The sequence below is a fragment of the Seriola aureovittata genome, chromosome 10 (assembly GCF_021018895.1).
Source record: "Seriola aureovittata isolate HTS-2021-v1 ecotype China chromosome 10, ASM2101889v1, whole genome shotgun sequence".
In the NCBI taxonomy this organism is placed as follows: domain Eukaryota; kingdom Metazoa; phylum Chordata; class Actinopteri; order Carangiformes; family Carangidae; genus Seriola; species Seriola aureovittata.
This window is the reverse complement of record NC_079373.1, coordinates 21,298,421-21,317,899: the sequence shown is the minus strand read 5'-3', so window position 1 is coordinate 21,317,899 and position 19,479 is coordinate 21,298,421. Positions and strand designations below refer to the sequence as shown.

Genomic DNA, 19,479 nt, shown 5'->3' with positions numbered 1-19,479 from the left:
TGCATGAATGATGCATAGCTTTCTCTCTTCATTATACTCTTCCAGGCAATTTGATTATGCAGGTAAACATACAAGGCTTTATAACTGAGAGATGAAATGGCATAGAGAGAGAGGAGGAATGGGGATGAGAGAAAGGGAGGTGGGTGTGTTGCTTTATGCATGAAAATAGATTGGATTGCTTAGTAAGAGGACAAGAGAAAAGTGTTTTTGGTGTGTGTGTGTGTGTGTGTGTGTCTGTCTGTCTGTCTGTGTCTGTGTGCTGCAGATAAGCAGGAGGGACGGAGGGGAAACTGAATTAAAAATCAAGAGATGAAAATGTTAGAGGCTCAGTGGGAGGTTTTATACACTGAAAAGTTGACAGTAGTTTTGAAATACCACTACTCATTGTTGCTGCTGTCAGCATGTTTATACTTCACCACGTTGGCCTCATTCAAAAGAAAGGCTTTTTATGTTGCTGATAACAGGCGGCCTCTAAGCTTCTCCTGTCTCCCTCTGCCAGCCGCTGGTGGTTGCAATGACTTTAGATTTGACGGTGTCGTGCTGAAGTAACAGGGCATCATGAGTGAAGAGAGACTTGTGAATAAGAGGTAAAGAGTGCCAGACTGTCTGTCTCCAGCTTTTTGGCTTCTATCAGTGACATAGTTTGTGAGGACAGACATAAGTCATGCCCAGAATCGATATTTGTCATGTCATACGTGTGAGTAAGCTGAGAAGCATTATGTGTGTGTGTGTGTGTCTGTGTGTCGTGTCACGTCTCTGTCCTCTCCCACCTTGCACGTCTGTCGTCAGCTGTGGGCGATGTATCTTTTGTGGCTCTCAGTAATAAAGCCATTAATCACGTTCACTGTTTGCCACAAACATGCCACGCCGCACTCGCTGCAAGATGTCTCACTCTGTTTGTCCCAGGACGCAGCAGCAGATGCAGCTCACTGGAGTGGAATGGGAGACATCCCAGCCTTGTGATGGGGGTGTGTGGGGATTTGTGTATGTGTGCTTTATGGAATATGTTGTGTGACCATATATGTACATTATATGAGATGATAGTAATGGATAATGTAATAGCCCTGTTTAGTCGGAGAACTTCCCTCTCTCACTAAAAGAGAATGAGTGGTACTGACCAGAAAAAGTGCATAGGAATACATACTGTTTTTTTCCATATACCTTGTTACTCATTGGCCCATCGCAGTTTCAGTCTACTCAAAAATGGAAATAATTCTGAATTTTTACCTCTCTTGCAAGTACAAAAAAGTGACACAGAATCCCTTGTGTATTACCATAGCATTTAAGAAAATCATTGACCATGAAAGAAGTAGATTCACAAACAAACTGTGAATCAACCACTTATTAACCTTATCCGAAACGCAGACTCCATCTGCCAAAATAGACCGCCCTCTTAATCCCTAATGTTTTTATGATGATTTAAACTACTAATTTTTTAATTGATGAATCAGTTAGTTTATAAAATATTACATCAAAGCCGATGACAGCCTTTTTGACAGCACTAAAACACTTAGAAAAGCAAGCATATCCAAACATTTAAGAGGCTATAAACAGCAATACTTTTTAATTCATTCTCAAAATTGTCATTGATTAATTCTCAGTTATCTTTTAATTGTTTATTATATATTATATTTATTGTACACCTCTTAATCACCTCTTTAAATGATCATATTTATCCCAAATCCAAGTTCTGACCTAAAACTAATTTCTGCTGAAAGGATAAGTTGACACAATGAAAATGATTAAATAATTTTCCACCAAAAATGCCAAAGATTCTCTTGTTCCAGCTTTTCAGTATGCAGATTTGCTGCCTTTTTCTAATGTGCTCTTATTTAGCCATCAATCCCATTTAGCTGATGTCAGCTGGTTTCCACAGCGCCATGATCATACATAAGCAATGAGAGATCATTGATCATTTCACATTATGGTCCATTGAGGAGATGGCTGATGGTGACGGGAATGTTGATGTAGTATGCCTAATGTTTCCTCTCACAAACTTTCTTTTGCAGCTCCTGAAACAGCCTCCTTGCTGGGAACACTGTGACTATTTAAATGTTTGTTTGGTTCTAATTCACAATCATTTCTTCCATTCAAGTTGAAAAGATGTTTTAGAGAAGCAACATCAGCTTTAGACAGCGTGGTCTTTGTATTTATCAGTGAATTGTAAACGCAGCATGTGACAAAAAGGGTTGTTTTAAACCAAAGGTAATAAACTTTCTAAATGTATAACCTGGTCCCGCCAAAGGCCAGGTTATTCCAAAGTAATAGAAATGTAAAAGCCTCTGAGTGCCTCATTTATCTTTGTTCCATTCACCTATGCATTTGCACAGTATTGATTGAGGAGTGCTGTCTTTGCAGAATTTCTATGCATCCTTTAATGAAACACTCATTCCTCCTCTTTCCTCCTGCCTTCTTGTTCCGCTATATAATGCCTTCGACATTTTCAATCTCTGTCTGTCATTATTGCGCTTCTGTTTCCAGCTGCACATACTGTAAGAAGCTCCTCACTTTTCAGCACCACAAACACAGACACATATACACAGTTCCCGACTCTTACTTTCCTCGAACACTTTGTCTGATCAGTGTACATTTGCTGAGTACATTTGTACTGGGTTTAAATATTAAATTTTAATTAAAATTTTTTTTTCTCTTCATTTGCTCCTCTCCAGACTTGGACTTTCGCTACTTCTGGAAGTGGAGTGCGTTCGAGGACTACCTGCTCTTCTGTTTCGGCTTCACCGTGCTGTGTGCAGTGGTCACCCTGCTGCTGCTGGACTCTGCTGTGTTTGTAGAGATGCTGGGCTCCTTGGCCGTGATGTTTGAGGCCATGCTGGGCCTCCCACAGCTACTGCAAAACTTCCACAACCACTCCACCAAAGGCATGAGGTACTACACGCCCTGAGGTCAAACAGAGCTTTACAGAAAGCTCATACCTCACTGTACTCACACTGGCATAAAGGTTCCTAGGACTTCTCAAACCCACAGTTCTCTAACCTCATGCAGTGTACTCTAATTAACCTCAATGTCCAGGGTGTGAAAGGAATTTAAATTCTGGTGAACAAAATGTGCTAATAAGGTCATTTATAATGATTAAAAGCTACATAAGAAACAGTTAGTCAAAGATTGGACAAACCTTGAGGCTGAGTTTTAAACAGTTTTCTAACTTACCTGTGTTTAACACTGAAGTTCAAACTGCACAAATGGCATAAAAAAGGTGATGAAGGTGATGATAATACTGTTATAGTACAACTTATCTGCCCTCTAAAATCTGTTAAAAGAATCAACAGATATCCCCCAAGAACTGTTATTGATAGAATGAGTTCATGCTACATTTTAAGGTAATTCCTGAGGTTTAGATTTTATCTATGATAAATTCAAGGTCACCTTCAGTGGACAGAGGGAGTAGAGGGTGAAGGAGCGGGACAAACAAGCTTAGCTTGCATTATAAAGCCTTTTCCTGTTGATTATAGCACGTTATGAAAAGGTCAGTGTGTATACTGATTAGCCTCTCAGGTAGAAGACTGTGAGATCAATTACGCCCCTAATGGCACAGAACCTCATACTAATTATGATCATTATTTCCTCATTATGTGTCTTGTCTGTCATCAGTGCAAAAACCATTCTTATAGTGTGTGTGTGTGTGTGTGTGTGTGTGTGTGTGTGTGTGTGTGTGTGTGTGTGTGTGTGTGTGTGTGTGTGTGTGTGTGTGTGTGTGTGTGTGTGTGTGTGTGTGTGTGTGTATTTGTACTTACATAGTTACATGCTCTGCTTGTCACTCATCTCTACAAAAGCCCAGAGAGACGAAACTAAATATGACATTTTTTCTCTATAGGACACAACTACCATTGTTTCACAACGTGTTTTACACAGATGAGACAGGCTGAGGAGCATCTGCTGCTGCAGTATATTGCATAGACTGACTCATTATCAGAGCTACTTGTTGGGACTAGAATTTATCGTACAGACACATCGCTCACTTATTCTCTTTCAAGTATTCCTGCGCAGCTTGTTAATCCTTCCTATGTGTGTATTTGGCAATGTTGTTCTGTCCTACTTCTCTATACTGTATTTGTTTTTTTGTTGACTCCCCAAAGTATGGGAACAGCATAGAAACAGTGTACACTTGTGGAGTAACAGTGAGAAGAGGAGCTGAGAGGTTTTTCCCTTGAGAGCTGATCCTTCTCACGGCAGACAAGTGACAGAGCTGTCATCTGCTGTATATATTCTCCACATTGTGCAGAGGTCACTGTATATCTATCATTCTTCCTCAAGTCCCCATGTTTTCTCTGGATTAGCTGTCACTCAGTACTGTCACAGTAACTTTTTCACTGAAAGATTTGCAGAGGAAAATTCAGTCTGTGAATATTTTACCTCATATTGCACATGTATCCATAAGCACAAGGGATAGATAAACATATATATCTAAGTATTCAAATAAAGCAGTAGTGTGCTGTAAGATGCTGATGTACTGTTTGAATGGCAAGATGTTCTTTCTTAGTAGTATGCCCCATTTCACATAAAGTGTCCTCGGGGTGTAGGCCTACATCTGGGCTTGCACTTCCTTTAAGCGTCCATTCAGCTCAGAGTGAATATCATGGCAAAGATTAAACACGCAATAACACTGCATTAGGTTTCTCAGATGACTGATGAATAAATTAAGAACATCAGTTTGCTTACCTCAGATCTGTGGCAAAGTTCCTGCATAGTAATATGATACTGTTATATCAGTCACAAAAAAACAAACACAGATGTTAGAAAGTATTTCACAAGACTAATTGAGAACCAGAAAATGCTTTAATTTCAGCATGAATGTTTTCTAACCTCACTATTGATCGCGGCGGCTTAATTGAACGAATGACCCTGCTGGCAGGAAAACAGCACATTCAGCACTTCTGTTCCTGCATATCTACCAGAACTTCTGACCCTCGTCATGTGCATTTAATGATTCTCCCATTTGTTCACTTAAGCCGGAACAAACTGTTTTCCAGAAATGATGGCAGCATGTAGTTACTTCCCTCCTCTCATGTTATCCCATGTGAAACAGTTACTTGTTGTTCACAGTCAGATTCCCGTGAGTCCTATTACTGAGGTGTGATGGTGAGTGTATGGATCTGTTTCATTAAGGAACGCTCACGTTTTCAAGGTCGCCCAAATCAAACAGATACATGTTGTGGAAAAGCTGAAAGAGTTAGAGAGATAGAGACATGCACACACACAGAGGCACGTTTGCACTACTGTAGGTGTAATTACGTTGCTTGGTCACTATTGACACTTAGCCTGTGTGCACGTGTGTTAGCACACATTCACACACATGTTGCTACTCAAGGGAAATTGAGGTGGGGACATGGCAGTGATGGAAAGATACAATAAAACAGGGTGGAACAACAAGTATGGATTAGTTGTAGAAAAACAAAGGAAAAGAAGGATGTGATAGAAATGGAAAGTGTTTGGTGCAGTTCAAACAGACTGGTTGGTTTGCCATTTGGCACAATTCATTTAGACTGCTGTAATTGCTGTCATTTGGATTCTGGCATAGAGCAAACAACCAGGCTGAGGCCGCTTGAAAAGGTGGGTCTCAATCTGTTCCAAATTGACTGTTGTGCGTTTGGTTTGAAGTGTGAAAATGAATTGGGCCAACTATACTGTGTGATTTTAGCATGAACTCAAAAGCCTGAGTACCAGTAGATGCTGACCGTGGGAACTGTAATGTAAATTATGTAAAAATCTATATAATTATCATAATTGCTAAAAATCATTTGGTGGCGATGGTAACACACCTGCAGGTCAAAACGTGGGGGAATTTTTCCCTGATGCATCATGAGAAAAATGGTTATAACAGTGGTGTGTTGAGCTTATGTCCTCTATGTATTTTGGCTCATTAAATATAAGTGAAACAGGGCGATCACAAAGCAGCTCTCCTACTATAGTCGTACCTTTTTTTTCCTGTTTACATTCCCTGTCATTAGTTAGGGCATATAAGGTTAGAGATCCGGGCTTGTGAAAGGAAGGTTGCCAGTTTGACCCATGGTCTGGCAGGATAACATCAGGTGGGTGAAGTGAAAGACCTCAGCTTGTCCCCGGTTACCACCACTGAAGACTCAAGGGTCACTACATCCCAGATGGTCGTGTGGAGCTCCTCAGTGGCCATCAGACTAGACTGTGGTTGACCTGGATAACCTCCAGTTGTGATGAGTGTCATCAAGGCATTCTTCCAAAGGAGAGCATTACTTTCAGTGAAATGTCCCTGAATAAATAAAAGGATTAAAAGAAACTAATGATAATCACGCACTGATAATGAAGGATGACAGTCACTAACATAAAACAGACAAGAATGTCTTTGGTGTTGACCCAGTGAACTACATTACAGGTATGAAAGAAACCTTCATTACTACATGATTTTACTATTTTACTTTTATTTCTGTGACCTCATATTATTTCAAAAACTTTGCAAAAGTCAGAGTATCACATGCTGTTCATTCAGAGCATCAAGCTGGTCCTCGTTATTATGTACTGGCTTTATGGAGATACCAGGTTTAACTTGACACGATTTGGTCGCTGAGTGATGCTGTCACCCACTTGACATTTGAAAGCACTCATTACTCAAGTGGGAGCCACAATTGAACGGTAAAGTTGCGACTTGTTTATATAAACAACAATGTGTGGTGTTTGCGTGTGTGACTGATTGCTCAGCGCTCTCTGCTCGGCTGCCTGGGGAGCCCGCCTGTTTTTCTCTTCCCTCTCATTAAACATTATCTATTTTGCCTCCTCTCCTGTTCTCATCTCCCAGCTCTGCACAATAGCGCCCGACCAGTATAATGTCACTCAATGACAGTGGAGGGGACACTGACGGGAGACGTCTGTCTGTCACACTAACACATAAGTATTCAGACAAATGCAGCACTGCTCCCTGTCTCAAGGGATACTAATCTATTAGTTTTCTGTAGACAGTTCATCTGCTTTTCTTTTTCTTTGTCTCTCTCAATTTAATTTACTGATCTTAATTGTCATGAATTTAACAAGAGAAGTCAAATTTCCTACTGCACTGGAGCTCAACAAAAAGAATAGAATATACTGTATACATAAACATGTTTGTATATATTTGCATATTCAGCTCCTATTGCCTCTCTTTGTCATGCTTTCTCTCCCACACCTTCACAACTAACAGCTTATTTCTCACTCTCAGTCCTGGGTAGCACCCTTGAAGCGGTAATGGTTGTCCCATTACATGTCCCCTCATTGGCAGTCTAATGGTGGTTTCTCGTTTCTCTTGAGACGGCCATTACATCAAGGCTATTTCAGACAAATAGCCGGTACCTTTACAGTCTGGCCCTGGAGCATATGATTCAGACACTGTGATGACCTCTAAGCACTTTGTGAGCCACATCTTGAAGGCGAGTGTGAGGACAGTTGCTGCATAGATGGTACAAGTGCAGTTTTGTAGAAGTGTAGTTTTTTATGGCATCATATGGTGGAAGAAGATATGATTAAAGATATTTCTGTGATTATGCACCATCAAATAGACAGTTGTGCTCTCCCACTATGTTATGTTTCTGTACAAAAAACTTACTGAGCCACTAACCTTAGCTTGCACTGACTACAAAAGCTCTAAACCTTGACGATTAATATCATCCATGAAGGAGCCACCGATTCAAACCTCAGTTGAAGGACTTCTTTTGGCCTCTTTAGCTGACAGTGTTGTGAGGAGCGATGCAGAACTGGTCCAAGGTGCCCTAGGACTTTATTTCTGAACACCATTTATTGCTTCGACTTAGAATCAGATGTTTGTTGAAACTTTGTATTTCTCATAACTCTAGTTTAGGTATATATTATATTTAGGGCTAGGAGAAATAATTGACTCACTTAAGTGTTGTTTTCTTACTTTGTTTAAATTATTTTTTTAATCACACTGATTCCTGAATCAATATTTATTTTATTATTTACACTGAGCAAGTGCATAGCGATCAGCTAACAGTTGCAGGTTAGCCTGGTGTGAAACAGAAAGCTGTTTGTTGAATAAATCCTCATGTTGAACAGATGCTGACCGATAGCAGTTTGACCTTCTGCTAGCTGCTTACTGTTGTTGTCTGACAATCTGCTTGCTTCAGAATAAAAGCACCAGTGGTTCCGATTTTATTAATTTCATTATGACAGTACTTTATTTAACTTTATTAAAGCAGAAATGTATTACACTTTATTTAGGCTACCTTAACTATAACAGTACTTTAACTTCAAATGAAATTTAATATATAAATGATCCTTAGTTGCAGCCATATTTTGAACGTATTAAAGGTAGTGCTTTCCTGCAGTGCTTCAATACCAGGAGTGTGCGTGCATTTGGTGTTTGCATAGTATAATGTATAAACAAACCACATACAGTATAATACAGTAGTATTTGCTAGGGTATATTTACATGATCATAGCCATTGTATTGAAAGTCTTTTCAGGTGCTCTCACTGTTAAATTACAGTCCTGTCTGTCCAGGGGCAAGACAAGCCATGGAGATAGTGTTTTGAGGCGTCACATTTTCTTTATTTCTCCATTTCTACAGTACATGTTTTGGATTTGGAGAAAAGCAATTTCGGGTGTTTTTGCTGTCTATAGTCTTGTGACTGTACTGTGAATACATTTCTGGATTAATTATTTGGGAAGTAAACAAGTAATGTAAGTAAAGCATCATTCAAATGATCAGTGCGATTGGAAATAAATCTGTGCAAGGAATTCTTCCTGTGCAATGCATATTTTCTTTCTCAACAGCTAATAGCAATGGGCTCATTTTAAATGTCAAGACCACATTGTACAGTTCGAAACAAAACTAAGCTGCTGAAGTCCCAAAACACACTGGTAACAACCATCCCCATTACTTTCTTTATAAACTTACACACTGGCGCAACAGTGAAAAAGCTGAATTTTTTTCAGACTTGGCCTGGCTCCTCTTCCTTGACCCTATCTCAGTGGGCAATAGCACCTTTTCTTCTACAGTCTTGTTGCTATCACAATGGTGGAGGAGAACCTTACTGTTGAGGTAAAAAAAAAAAAAAGACCCCTATAACCCACAGTCAAAAATCAATCATCATAAAATCAAAAAAAGACATTTCCCAGTGAGCCAGAGCTGGAGAGGTTGGGTCTTCGGGAAAGAAATCAAGTGAAATAACACAGAAAATCTCCTGAAGCCAGGACAGCATGATTCCCCTTATATACTTTATAATATCCTTGTGTTGTATCAGGGTTAGTTTTGGACTAAAGGCAGAAGAAAAACAAGAGAGGAAAATATATAATACTGTCCTCTGTAGTGTTGATGTATTTTCCAGGAAGTAATCAGCGGGCGAGTTTGCTGCGAGCAGTGATACTGAGTTTGCTGCGAGCGGTGTTACTGATGTTTCAAGTTCAAGAAGTTTTTGTAAAAGAAACATGAGCCCCATGTTCAAGTACAAATCATGTAAGGAATCCCTAATACTTTAAGACAGAGAGTATTTTTGAGTATTTTCACTGTTTTCTAATGAAATCCTGCACTTGCTTGTATGAAACTGGCACCTTTCTTCTATGATTGTCTCTTGATTTGAGTATTTTAATGCAGATCTAGATCAAGGTGCAAACAAAAACTACACATTTTATACACTCACACAACACTGATACTGAGTAGGGCCTCCTTATACTCTTAAAACAGCCTCAGTTCTTTGTGGCGTAGATTTCACAAGATGTTGGAAACACTCCTTTAAGATTCTGGTCCATGTTGACATAATTGCATCACATCATTTCTACAGATTTGTCAGCTACAGGTTCATGTTCTACAACATCCTTAAGGTGTTCTGCTGGATTCATATCAGGTGAATGGGGAGGCCACTGATGTAAACTGAACTCACTGTCAGGTTCATGAAAGCAGTTTGAGATGTCTTTTGCTTTGTGACATGATGCATTATCATGCTGGAAGTAGCCATTAGAAGATGGTAACGGTTCAACAAGTTGTGCATTCTGAGATGCTTTTCTGTAAAGAGTGGTTATCTGGTGGTTCCTGTAACTTTTCCGTCAGCTCCAACCAGTTTGGCCATTCTCCTCCAACATCTCTCATCAATGAGGTGTTTCCATCTGCAGAACTGCCGCTTAGAAATACTCAAACCAGCCAGTTGCTGAGATCACATTTTTTTCCTCATTCTGATATTTGATATGAAGATTGACTGACGCTCCTGACCTGTATCTGCAGGATTTCATGCACTGCACTGCTGCCACCTGATTGGCTAATTGGATTGGATTGCATGAATAAGCAGTTGTACTGGTGTTGTAATAAAGTTCTCAGTGAGTGTATGTTCTAGAGGAACCTGTTTGACCTAAGGTGGTCTTGACCTACAGAGCTCTGGTACTAAATCTAAAAGTACAAGGTCTTCTTCAGCCTCTAAATACGTCTGTACTATAGACAAATTGTGCCAACATCACTAGATTGTCCCAGTTGCTGAAGGAAATTACAGAGGTAATTGAATCAACGTACTGACTAAACAGCAGCTAATTTAGAGACAGTATGATGTTCAGTCCCTTGTTGCTCTTTTGTGTAATGTGTGTGATCATGTGAGCCAACTCAAGTTTACGGATTACTTCAGTTTTTTCCATTTATCTGAAAAAATAAGAGATTCTTTGCTTAATCACATATTTCATGGGGATTTGTTTGATTCCGTGCTGGGCAGAGGCATTATGTTTCGGGTTGTCCGACCGTTTACTCGGACTCAAGGATGAACTGATTAGATTTGGTTAAAGGTAAAGGTCACTGTGAACTCGCAAAACATGTTTTTTAGCCTTAACTCACAAATTCATAATGTTCTGTAAAAACACTTCTTCTGGTCATTATTCATCGCTGTAACTCAGCAACAGATGGGGAGATTGTGACCATATTTCCTGCAATTTGACTGGTTGGTGGAGGCATACAACTGCAAGGCGGTAATTGTAGTTAGTTAAGAAGCACAGCTATGACAAATAGACCATCGATTACATAAGACTATAGATGTAATGAAAATACTGAAATAGCCATCACCTTACAGGCCAGCTCATCTATTCTGGCTTGTTTACATTCTCTAAAAAAATATCTAAAATATCCTTAGGCAAACTCTATGTGATTCTCCTTCTCCTCACCTCCCCACCACTTCGTTTTGTGAAGTAGAATCCATCTTTTTCTGGCAGGTTGGGAACTTTTCGGTGTTAGCCTGTGCGCGATCGATCAACATGCATAATTCATAGTTAGTGGGTTAAGAGCAGCACGGCTTCTCTCTCCCTGGACCCTTTGATTTTCGTCTCTCTATCTGGCCCCCTCAGGGAGAGCTACAGCCCTGCTGCTGCTAAATCACCTCACACACACCCTCATGTGTGGGCGCACACATAAACGAGCATGCATGGACACAGACATCATGCCAATGCATATACGCGAGCTTGTGCTGAAAAAGAGATGGAAGAGGTGATTGAAGCTCTTTGAGGCTTTAAGCATCATCCCCAGCTGCTCGAGTGTGTCTCTTCCTGTAGGGCTTTGTATTAGTATTATCAAGCAATTGCGAGGACTGTCTAACTTTCCTCTGGAGACTAAGTCTCTTATACAAAGTGTGACTCCCCACTTGAAACTTAAAGCCTACACTGGTTTTAATTTGTGATCAGCTGCCTATTTATTTCCACAACAGTTGTGGAAAGTGTGCAGTGCCTGGTGAGATACAGAGAACAACTTGTTACTGTTAAGCCAAAAAAACAGTGCATCCAGTGTATATCAGGCCTAAATGGAAACGTGGCTCATTCCAATGAGTTCAGTTTTATAGTTTCTATTGTTTCTATTAAAATTGCATGACAGTTTTGTCATTGACTTCACCATCATGTTCACATTTGATTCTGTATTCTGGACTGCAGTCATAAAATTTACATACATAGATACAAATGCAGCATGATATCAGTCTGTGCTGTGCCTGCAAGAATCTTTCAGCCCTGAGATGGCCAGTATCCATCCATCCATCCATCCATCCAGCCATCCAGTGGTCCCTTGGGCAGTGGACAAGGTGAAAGGCAGCAGCCTGGGACAAGAAGATAACGAGACAGCATCTGACAAGAGTAGAGGCAAGAGGAGGGAGGAGGACTGCAGATGAAGATTTAGGAGCAGGTTGAAGGGGGGAGAGAGGTAATGGAGAAAGAGAAACAGAGTAGTGGAGGGCGTGAGGAATGAGAACAAAAAGAGAGACAGATTGGTGTACAAATAAACCTGCAGATGGATGGAGTTAGGGAGGTGAGGGCACTGGGCAATTTGCAGAGAAGCCAAAAGATGTGAAGTGGACATAAGATAGAGGGAACCAAATCAAGTACCTGTTCTGATCTAATCTCTAATCCCTTTTGTTACAAGTGTTTTATTGCTACACCAATACATCAAATGGAAACTGCTTTGTGTCTGGTGCACCATTTTGCACAGGCATCACAGATTGAGGTATTTAGTTACTTCAGAAAACCTACGGATCTTGACTGGAATTTAAATATGAAGATCTATGGGTGTGACCAGTCCTCGGCTACAACTTGTGATTATTTCAGTTATTACTTTTAGTCATTGGTGGCATGGTGTTGTAGTGGTTGGTTCGAACCTGCCGGCCAGCTGGGGCCAATCGGTTTGCATGTTCTCCCGTCGCCTGCATAGGTTTCCTCCAGGTACTACGGCTTCCTCCCACAGTTCAAAGACATGCAGGTGAGGTTAATTGGCAACTCTGAACTGCCCATAGGTGTGAATTTAGTGTCTGCCCTGTGATAGACTGGCGACACTTATGTCTCCGCCTCTCAGCCCAATGTCAGTGGTAATTGGTTCCAGCCTGATGAATTTAGCATTTTGTGGAGGTCAGGTAGTCAGGTAGTAAACAAAACCCGTGGTTAGTCAGATTTATTTAGAACAGAAAAGAAAGACAGATGACAAAATAGTGACCCTAACGTCTGTAGAAAACTTTACTTCCTGGTTCAAATTGGAGCCACTGTACTTGGCAGGGTTGTGCACACTCACAGTTTTCCTGTGCAATGATGGATTATTACCGGCATTAGCGATCGATGCACTCAGTTTCACTCATCTCACTAAACTATTGGCTGCTTACAACCTGTCTCGTCTAAAACTCATGTTTTTTGTCCCATCTGACCTACAGTATTTTAAGTCATATCACCTTTTTCCGAGATCTTAGCAATAACTTTGATGGCTGATGGCTGTAGCTATAAAAATCAAACCCAAGTTGTAAGAAATTGTACTTTTAACTTTGGTGCAGTCTGGTGGTAGTATCAGGAATAACACTGTTAGACATAAAGTGCCCCCTCGACTAAATGAGCTGCAAGTAACATATAAAGTGCATCGATTTTCACTGTGATTGTTTTCTTTTTGTGCAAACAAGAACTCATGCCATTAGATTAATTTGAAAGCTGCTACAATCACTTAGAAATTCTGCACGACTTCTGAAATTGTCCAGCAACAAGATTATGTCGATTGAGACATGATAATGTCTGGGGATAGGACATAAAAAGTCTGCTACAAAAACACAGTATAACTTTTGATTCTTTAGATTCTTTTTAACAGGATAAGGATTTAAGAAGTCATACTTAACAGTGACTTTAAAAGTAAGTTTCACAAAGTGGCATTTAAAATTTATCAGGCAACTTTTCAAAAGTATATGGGACGTGAAATCAGTAAATTGCAAACACCACATTCATGTCCTTTTAATTCTCTCATTCTCTCTCTCTCACTCCCTCTGTCTCTCTTTCTAAATGTCACTCAGCCCTTCCTTTCCTGTAGTTGTGTTCCACTTGTCCACTCCAGCCGCTTAGAAGAGCTAATAGCTGGCATGACAGCAGTCGTTCAATACACAGCACAATTACTGCCTGGCCCACATACGGCACAGCCATCACACCAAGCAATCAAACCCCACTCTCGCTTTCTCCATTGCTCTCTGCTGTCCTGTCACTCTCCAACTATCAGGGTGGCTTCGTTTCTGACCCCTCTCTATATTTACCCCCTCCTCCCCGCCCCAGCCACATTGTCATCCATCTCTTGTCATTTTCCTTTTACTTTCACCCTCCCTCATTCATCTCCATGCTCCCATCTTTCCGTCTCTCCATCCTTGAAGTACCTACTTCACCATTTCACCCTTTCCTCTCTCATCTCCTGCCACTTAGTTCAGATGAAGGTGTCAGGTCAGAAGTAATCAATGAGAGATGTGTCCAAGCTGAGCGGCACTGAGTCAAAGTGAGTGCATGTGTGTGCATCAGTGTGTTTGTTTGTTTGTGTATATGTGTGTGAATGCTCTGGTGAGAGTGTGAAGCAAATGCAAAATTTAATGTTTTGCATTTTCTGTTTCTCTCTGCATTTCTGTGTGTTTTTGTGCAAATAAAAGCAAATTGCTTGTTGATGGATATGTGTGTGTGTGTGTGTGTGTGTGTGTGTGTGTGTGTGTGTGAGTGAGTGAGAGAGAGAGAGACAGAGGTAGTCGGTCAGTCAGCATTCTTAATCAATACCATAATCACTCCTTCCCCCTGTGGACACTCAAAGCTTCACTCAAGACCAAGTTCAGTTGTTTGTTCTGTGTGTCTTTCATCACCTGTCAACCGGGCCACAAGTCACGATTAATGCTATCTCTGCCAGATGGAGCTAAATGAGACTAGCATGACAAACAGTCTGTGGGAAATATGTGTATGAGTGTGTGTGTGTGTGTGTGTGTGTGTGTGTGCCTGCCCCATGAATAAATGACCTCAAACTGGTAGTTTTGTGTCCATTCCTCTGCACCGCTGTAGAGACTGCTTTTGTACATATGACCCGCCCTCCTTAATTACATTGAAAATGACTCATCCTCGTTAATGATGTTTGACGTCTCTTGAGCAAAGAAATTAGCCAAAGCAGGGGGCGGAGAATTTGGGAGGGTGAAGGAGGGTGAAGGCAGGGCGGGAAAGATAGGCATAGAGGGTAGCAAAGACAGACAGAGGCAGAGAGGAGGGTGAAGAATAAAATTCTTCAAGGTTGGAGGGCTCCAGAGAAGTACAGAGGATAAATCAAGCGTGAATTTAAAGGTGCAAGGGGTGAGATTTTTAGAAAAAGCAAAAAAAAAAAAGTCTCTCATAGGTGTAGTCTACTTTTTCTTCTTTTTCTTCTTCCTCTTCATTATTATTCAGTGATTTCATCCTGCACCTATACTCATACTCATACTCATAAATAAACCACAAAAATCTGATTAAGATATTTTAATAGGACAGAGGACATGGCTACATTCATTCAACTTCTCTCACAAGAGTTGTTTTGTTCAAAAGGTCAAGGTGACCATTTTATTTTTGAAAAGATTGTTGGAATGTTTTATTTTGTCTTCTCTGGTAACTGTGCTCTCCAATCCTACTGGCATTAAATAAAAAAACCTCAAGCATGGCAGAATATATTGAATAGAATGAGGTTGGAAAATTCCCAATTATTACCATTAAAGGCTCCCTGTGGAGTTTTAGACCTCTCATCAAACATGTCCTTTTACACTTTGAAAGGAGGCCATATTTCATAATAAATACTTTTATGTTTAATACTTTCAGTACGTTGTGCTGGTTATGTTTATGTACTTCTACTGTAATGGGGTGTTTTTACGCTGTGGTGTTGCTACCTTTACTTAAGTAATGGATCTGAGTACTTCACCCACCACTGCCCTCAAGCAGTGACAAGCTAATGTTCCTGTGGAGTTGTATTTTACAAGGTAAAGCATTGGCAAACATTAGTTTCCTTTATCATTTCCATCTATGGTGAGGAATGCAAAATAGTTGGTTTGGTGTCATGTTTATTGCTTCAGCACGGCTCTCTGCTCTTCTCCATTTCGAGTAAGTGAGGAGAAAAGGGTTTCATAGTTTGCATATATGAGTCAGACAGACAGTGCATTCATACTCCCCAGAGCAGTAGGCATAGTGTGGTGCACTTAAACGCTGAATCTTTTTATTTAAAATTAGTGATCAAATATGGAATTTTTCCAATTTTCAAATGGTAGCTTGAATTAAAAAAAAATTCCATTATTCTAAATGTAATTTGACCTCTTCACAAGTACTTTTTGGACGATTTGTTCTAACCAGCTTACTATGCTGTAAAATGCAACTTTATTATTTGACTTTGTCAAGGTTCAAAGTAGGTGCTGATAAAAGTCACTATAACTTTATCCACTTTTATTGTCAAAGAGGAGCCCAGTAAAGGCAGTGACAGGAGCAATAAAAGTAATGATGGCAGTTGAGCAGGAGAAAAGAAGAAAGTGGTGCAGTGAAAGGAAAAGATGAGGCGAGAGATGGGACATGAAATCTGAAGTTCAGTGAAGGGTGCTCTCTGAGGTAAAACAAAAACTTCAGTGGAACAAAAAAAGTATTTCCCCAGAGGAGAACCAGCAGCTTAGAGAGAGAGAGAGAGAGAGAGAAGTAAAAGCATGATGATTTTAAATTCTTCAGCGCATTTATTTATGGAGCAGTTCAATCAAACCCTGGAGAGTTTACCCTGAAAGTTTAAATTGTTAGGGGAGCAGAACCCATCAGTGAGACTCAGATGTGCTCTAAACCAGCGCTCCTTGGTCAGCCTTGGGGAGAGGTGGAAATAGCCTTATTCTTACTAACGCCTGAGGTGGTTAAATTAGAGCTGGGAGTGTCAGCTGGACCAAAGAGGGAAGAAGCAGGAAGCTGTGTGTTGACTGAAGCAGATTGGCTCTGTACTGTTGCATTTTTTATCTCATATTCAGATTAGACCTGTTCTCGCTTTGGAGTGAAATACTCTATCAGTTTAAAGCCAGTACTTAGCTTTCGCTGAACAAAGGCCTTTGACAAAGATAACAGTAATGAGAATGTGAAGAAATGTGTAAAGAATGTGTTATTTCTCCTTTCAAAAATTACAAACTTTTTTTTTGTTGTTACAGTTGAACTCAAATCTGAATTCTCGTCACTTTTTGTGCCAGGAAATATAAACTATAATGACACTGCAGCATAATTCTTTCCACTTTTCAGAAGCAGGTAAAAACATTTCTTTGACATTGTAGTTTGAAACAAGCCTCTCGGTCGTTGTTTCTCAAGGCAGCAGTTGACTGAAATTTACAACCTGAAAGCTCCACTGTAACTCATTGGCCTTGGTTGCTGTCATTAGTTCTGATTTCCACTCGACATCACTTTTTGTATGTTTTTTTCAATGCCTGCTGAGTCTTTGCACACTCCATGTTGTCTTTCTTTCGTGGATCCAGTGGTGTTGAGTAGTTCTGTGAGCTCAGCTCTGTGATCTCTCTGTGTTGCCCCTTGATTCAAATCACTGAGTCAAATCACAGCTGGGATAATACACAGCTAAGAGTGTCCGGTGGTTAACTGCTTGCATGTCCATTGGAATGTGACCCACTCATAGATACTGTACCAAATCAAATACAGTGCTGACATTATCTGTCAAAAACCCACTAAGGCAGGGATTTTCTTATTTTGGTAATTACAATTTGAACAGTAAGTACAAAGCACTAAGGATATAACTAAAATAAAAATTTGATTTTAATTTGAGTTTGACTCACTGAATCTGACAGCTTCACTTACAGTGATCATGAGTCTGTTCTGTAGCAGTTCATGACTGAACCTATGAGTGCATGAGTGCAGAAGTGATTGGATCTGAAAGTGTGCAGATGTGCAGCCTGACAGTCCCATGCATCCTAACAGCTGTGAATTCAGCTTCAATCAATACACACATGGTAGCTGTCCCGCACCGCCTGTTTTTGCAGCCTGCAACAGTCCGGGTTGTTAATTACAATTCCACACCACATGCAGTCACTAGATTTGGTCTATAATGGTCTTATTTCCATGCCAGGGCAGGATTGTTTGCCTCTAATGTTTCGGTTCCTCATCGACGCCTGAAGGGAACCCAGGGCAGAGTTGGGAGTTTGACGTGGCTCTGCAAGGAGAGCCCAAGGATAGTACAGGACTGCTGTCCCCATAGTCATTAGCCTGCCTCTACCCCCATATGCACTCATCATCCAAATCTATCTCACAGGGGCCTCTCTCTTTCTCTCAGTTGTCTTAGCCCTATCTCCACATGCTAGATAAATGCTGTCCTCTGCTACTTCTTGGTCACTGTCTCTCTCCTTTCCTTTCTCCCTCACACCCGTCCGACCCTTACATTATGTCTCATTGATGACTGATGGTCCTGCTCCATCCCCACGCCCAGTCAGCTCTAATAAAAAGAATAAACTCATATTACATTCATACCTATGGGACTTCACTCTCCAGAGAACAAGAGAGTGAGCAGGCAGTAGGTGGACGAGTGAGGGAAGAGACTGTGAAGGGTAAGAGCTGAAGAAACAGGGTAGTAAATGAATCGAGATGACAACAGTGGGATAGGAGTGGAAAGAGGGAACAGCACAAGAGAGGAATAGTATGAGAAAAGTGATGAAGACAATATAGAGCTTCTCTATAAACTCTTTGACAGAAAGCCAAATCTTCCTTTAGGAGAAAACTTGTCACTGTCTTTACTCACACTGTCTCTGTGTCTCTTTTGTCTAGTGTGAAGATGGTGTTGCTGTGGACGGCGGGTGACGTCTTCAAGACCACTTACTTTGTGATGAACGAAAGTCCGGCTCAGTTCTGGGTATGCGGTTCAGTCCAGATCCTGATTGACGTGGCTATCCTGCTCCAGGTGTTGTTGTACAGCCAAGACACACGGGTCAAGCTGGGCTGAACCCGGCTGCTTCCACAGGCTTTTTAATAAACCCCCCTGCAATGGCGACAAATAGTCACAGGAGAAGCTAAGTGCCAAAACATGGAGAAAACCAAAGTCAGTGTAGATTTTTTCAGCTTAGAATCAAAACATTTTGTGTTGTATATGTATCATGCAGACCAAATGATTTACCTCCAAGTGCCATCAAACCAATTTAAGCCTTTTTTGGGGGATTTTTAGCATTGTGCTGCTGTATTGGCAGCTGGAACAGCCAGTCCTGCATCGGTATCTCTGCACTGGAATCTACTGCCAGACTGATGAGTCTCCCACTTCACACTCCACACCTCACTGGATTGTTCTCATGATACATATTGTGTGTTAGCCTGGCATCGCAAGCTCGCTGATGTGTGTGTGTGTGTGTGTGTGTGTGTGTGTGTGTGTGTGCACTTGTCTGTGCATGCTTGTGTACGGGGGGGGGGGGGGGGGGGGGTTGGCATACTTACTGGTGCGACTGTACCTGAAATTGATTTTTCCTGTTGGCATCCGGTGCCCAGCAAAGGCCACAGAATGTAAGCAAGCAATTGTGACTACACAGGCCATCGATCTGTGTGTTATGACTCTGCTTTGTGGTTTGACTGACAAGTGATGCAGGTCTGCTACACACTTAACAAAGAACAGTGACAATATGTTGGCATGCCACCATGCTGTGCACTTTACCTCACTCACAAAATCCTTTGTGTGCACCAAAGAACATGTCAGATTAACTTGACAGGTCAAACTAACAGACAGGTCAAACTAAATTGAGTTATTCATAATATGATAATGTT

General features: G+C 40.8%; 1 protein-coding gene across 3 annotated transcripts in view; it reads left to right on the top strand.

Moving 5' to 3' along the window:
• si:dkey-246g23.2 (solute carrier family 66 member 2) overlaps positions 1–19,128 on the top strand; it is a 45,079-nt gene extending 25,951 nt beyond the window's left edge. For all 3 annotated transcript variants that reach the window (XM_056388187.1, XM_056388185.1, XM_056388186.1), the window contains exons 4-5: positions 2,670–2,886; positions 18,499–19,128. In XM_056388187.1, the coding sequence (XP_056244162.1) occupies positions 2,670–2,886; positions 18,499–18,673 (392 nt within the window). In that variant the 3' untranslated portion in view covers positions 18,674–19,128. The remainder of the gene's footprint in view (positions 1–2,669; positions 2,887–18,498) is intronic.
• Positions 19,129–19,479: the final 351 nt, after the last annotated feature.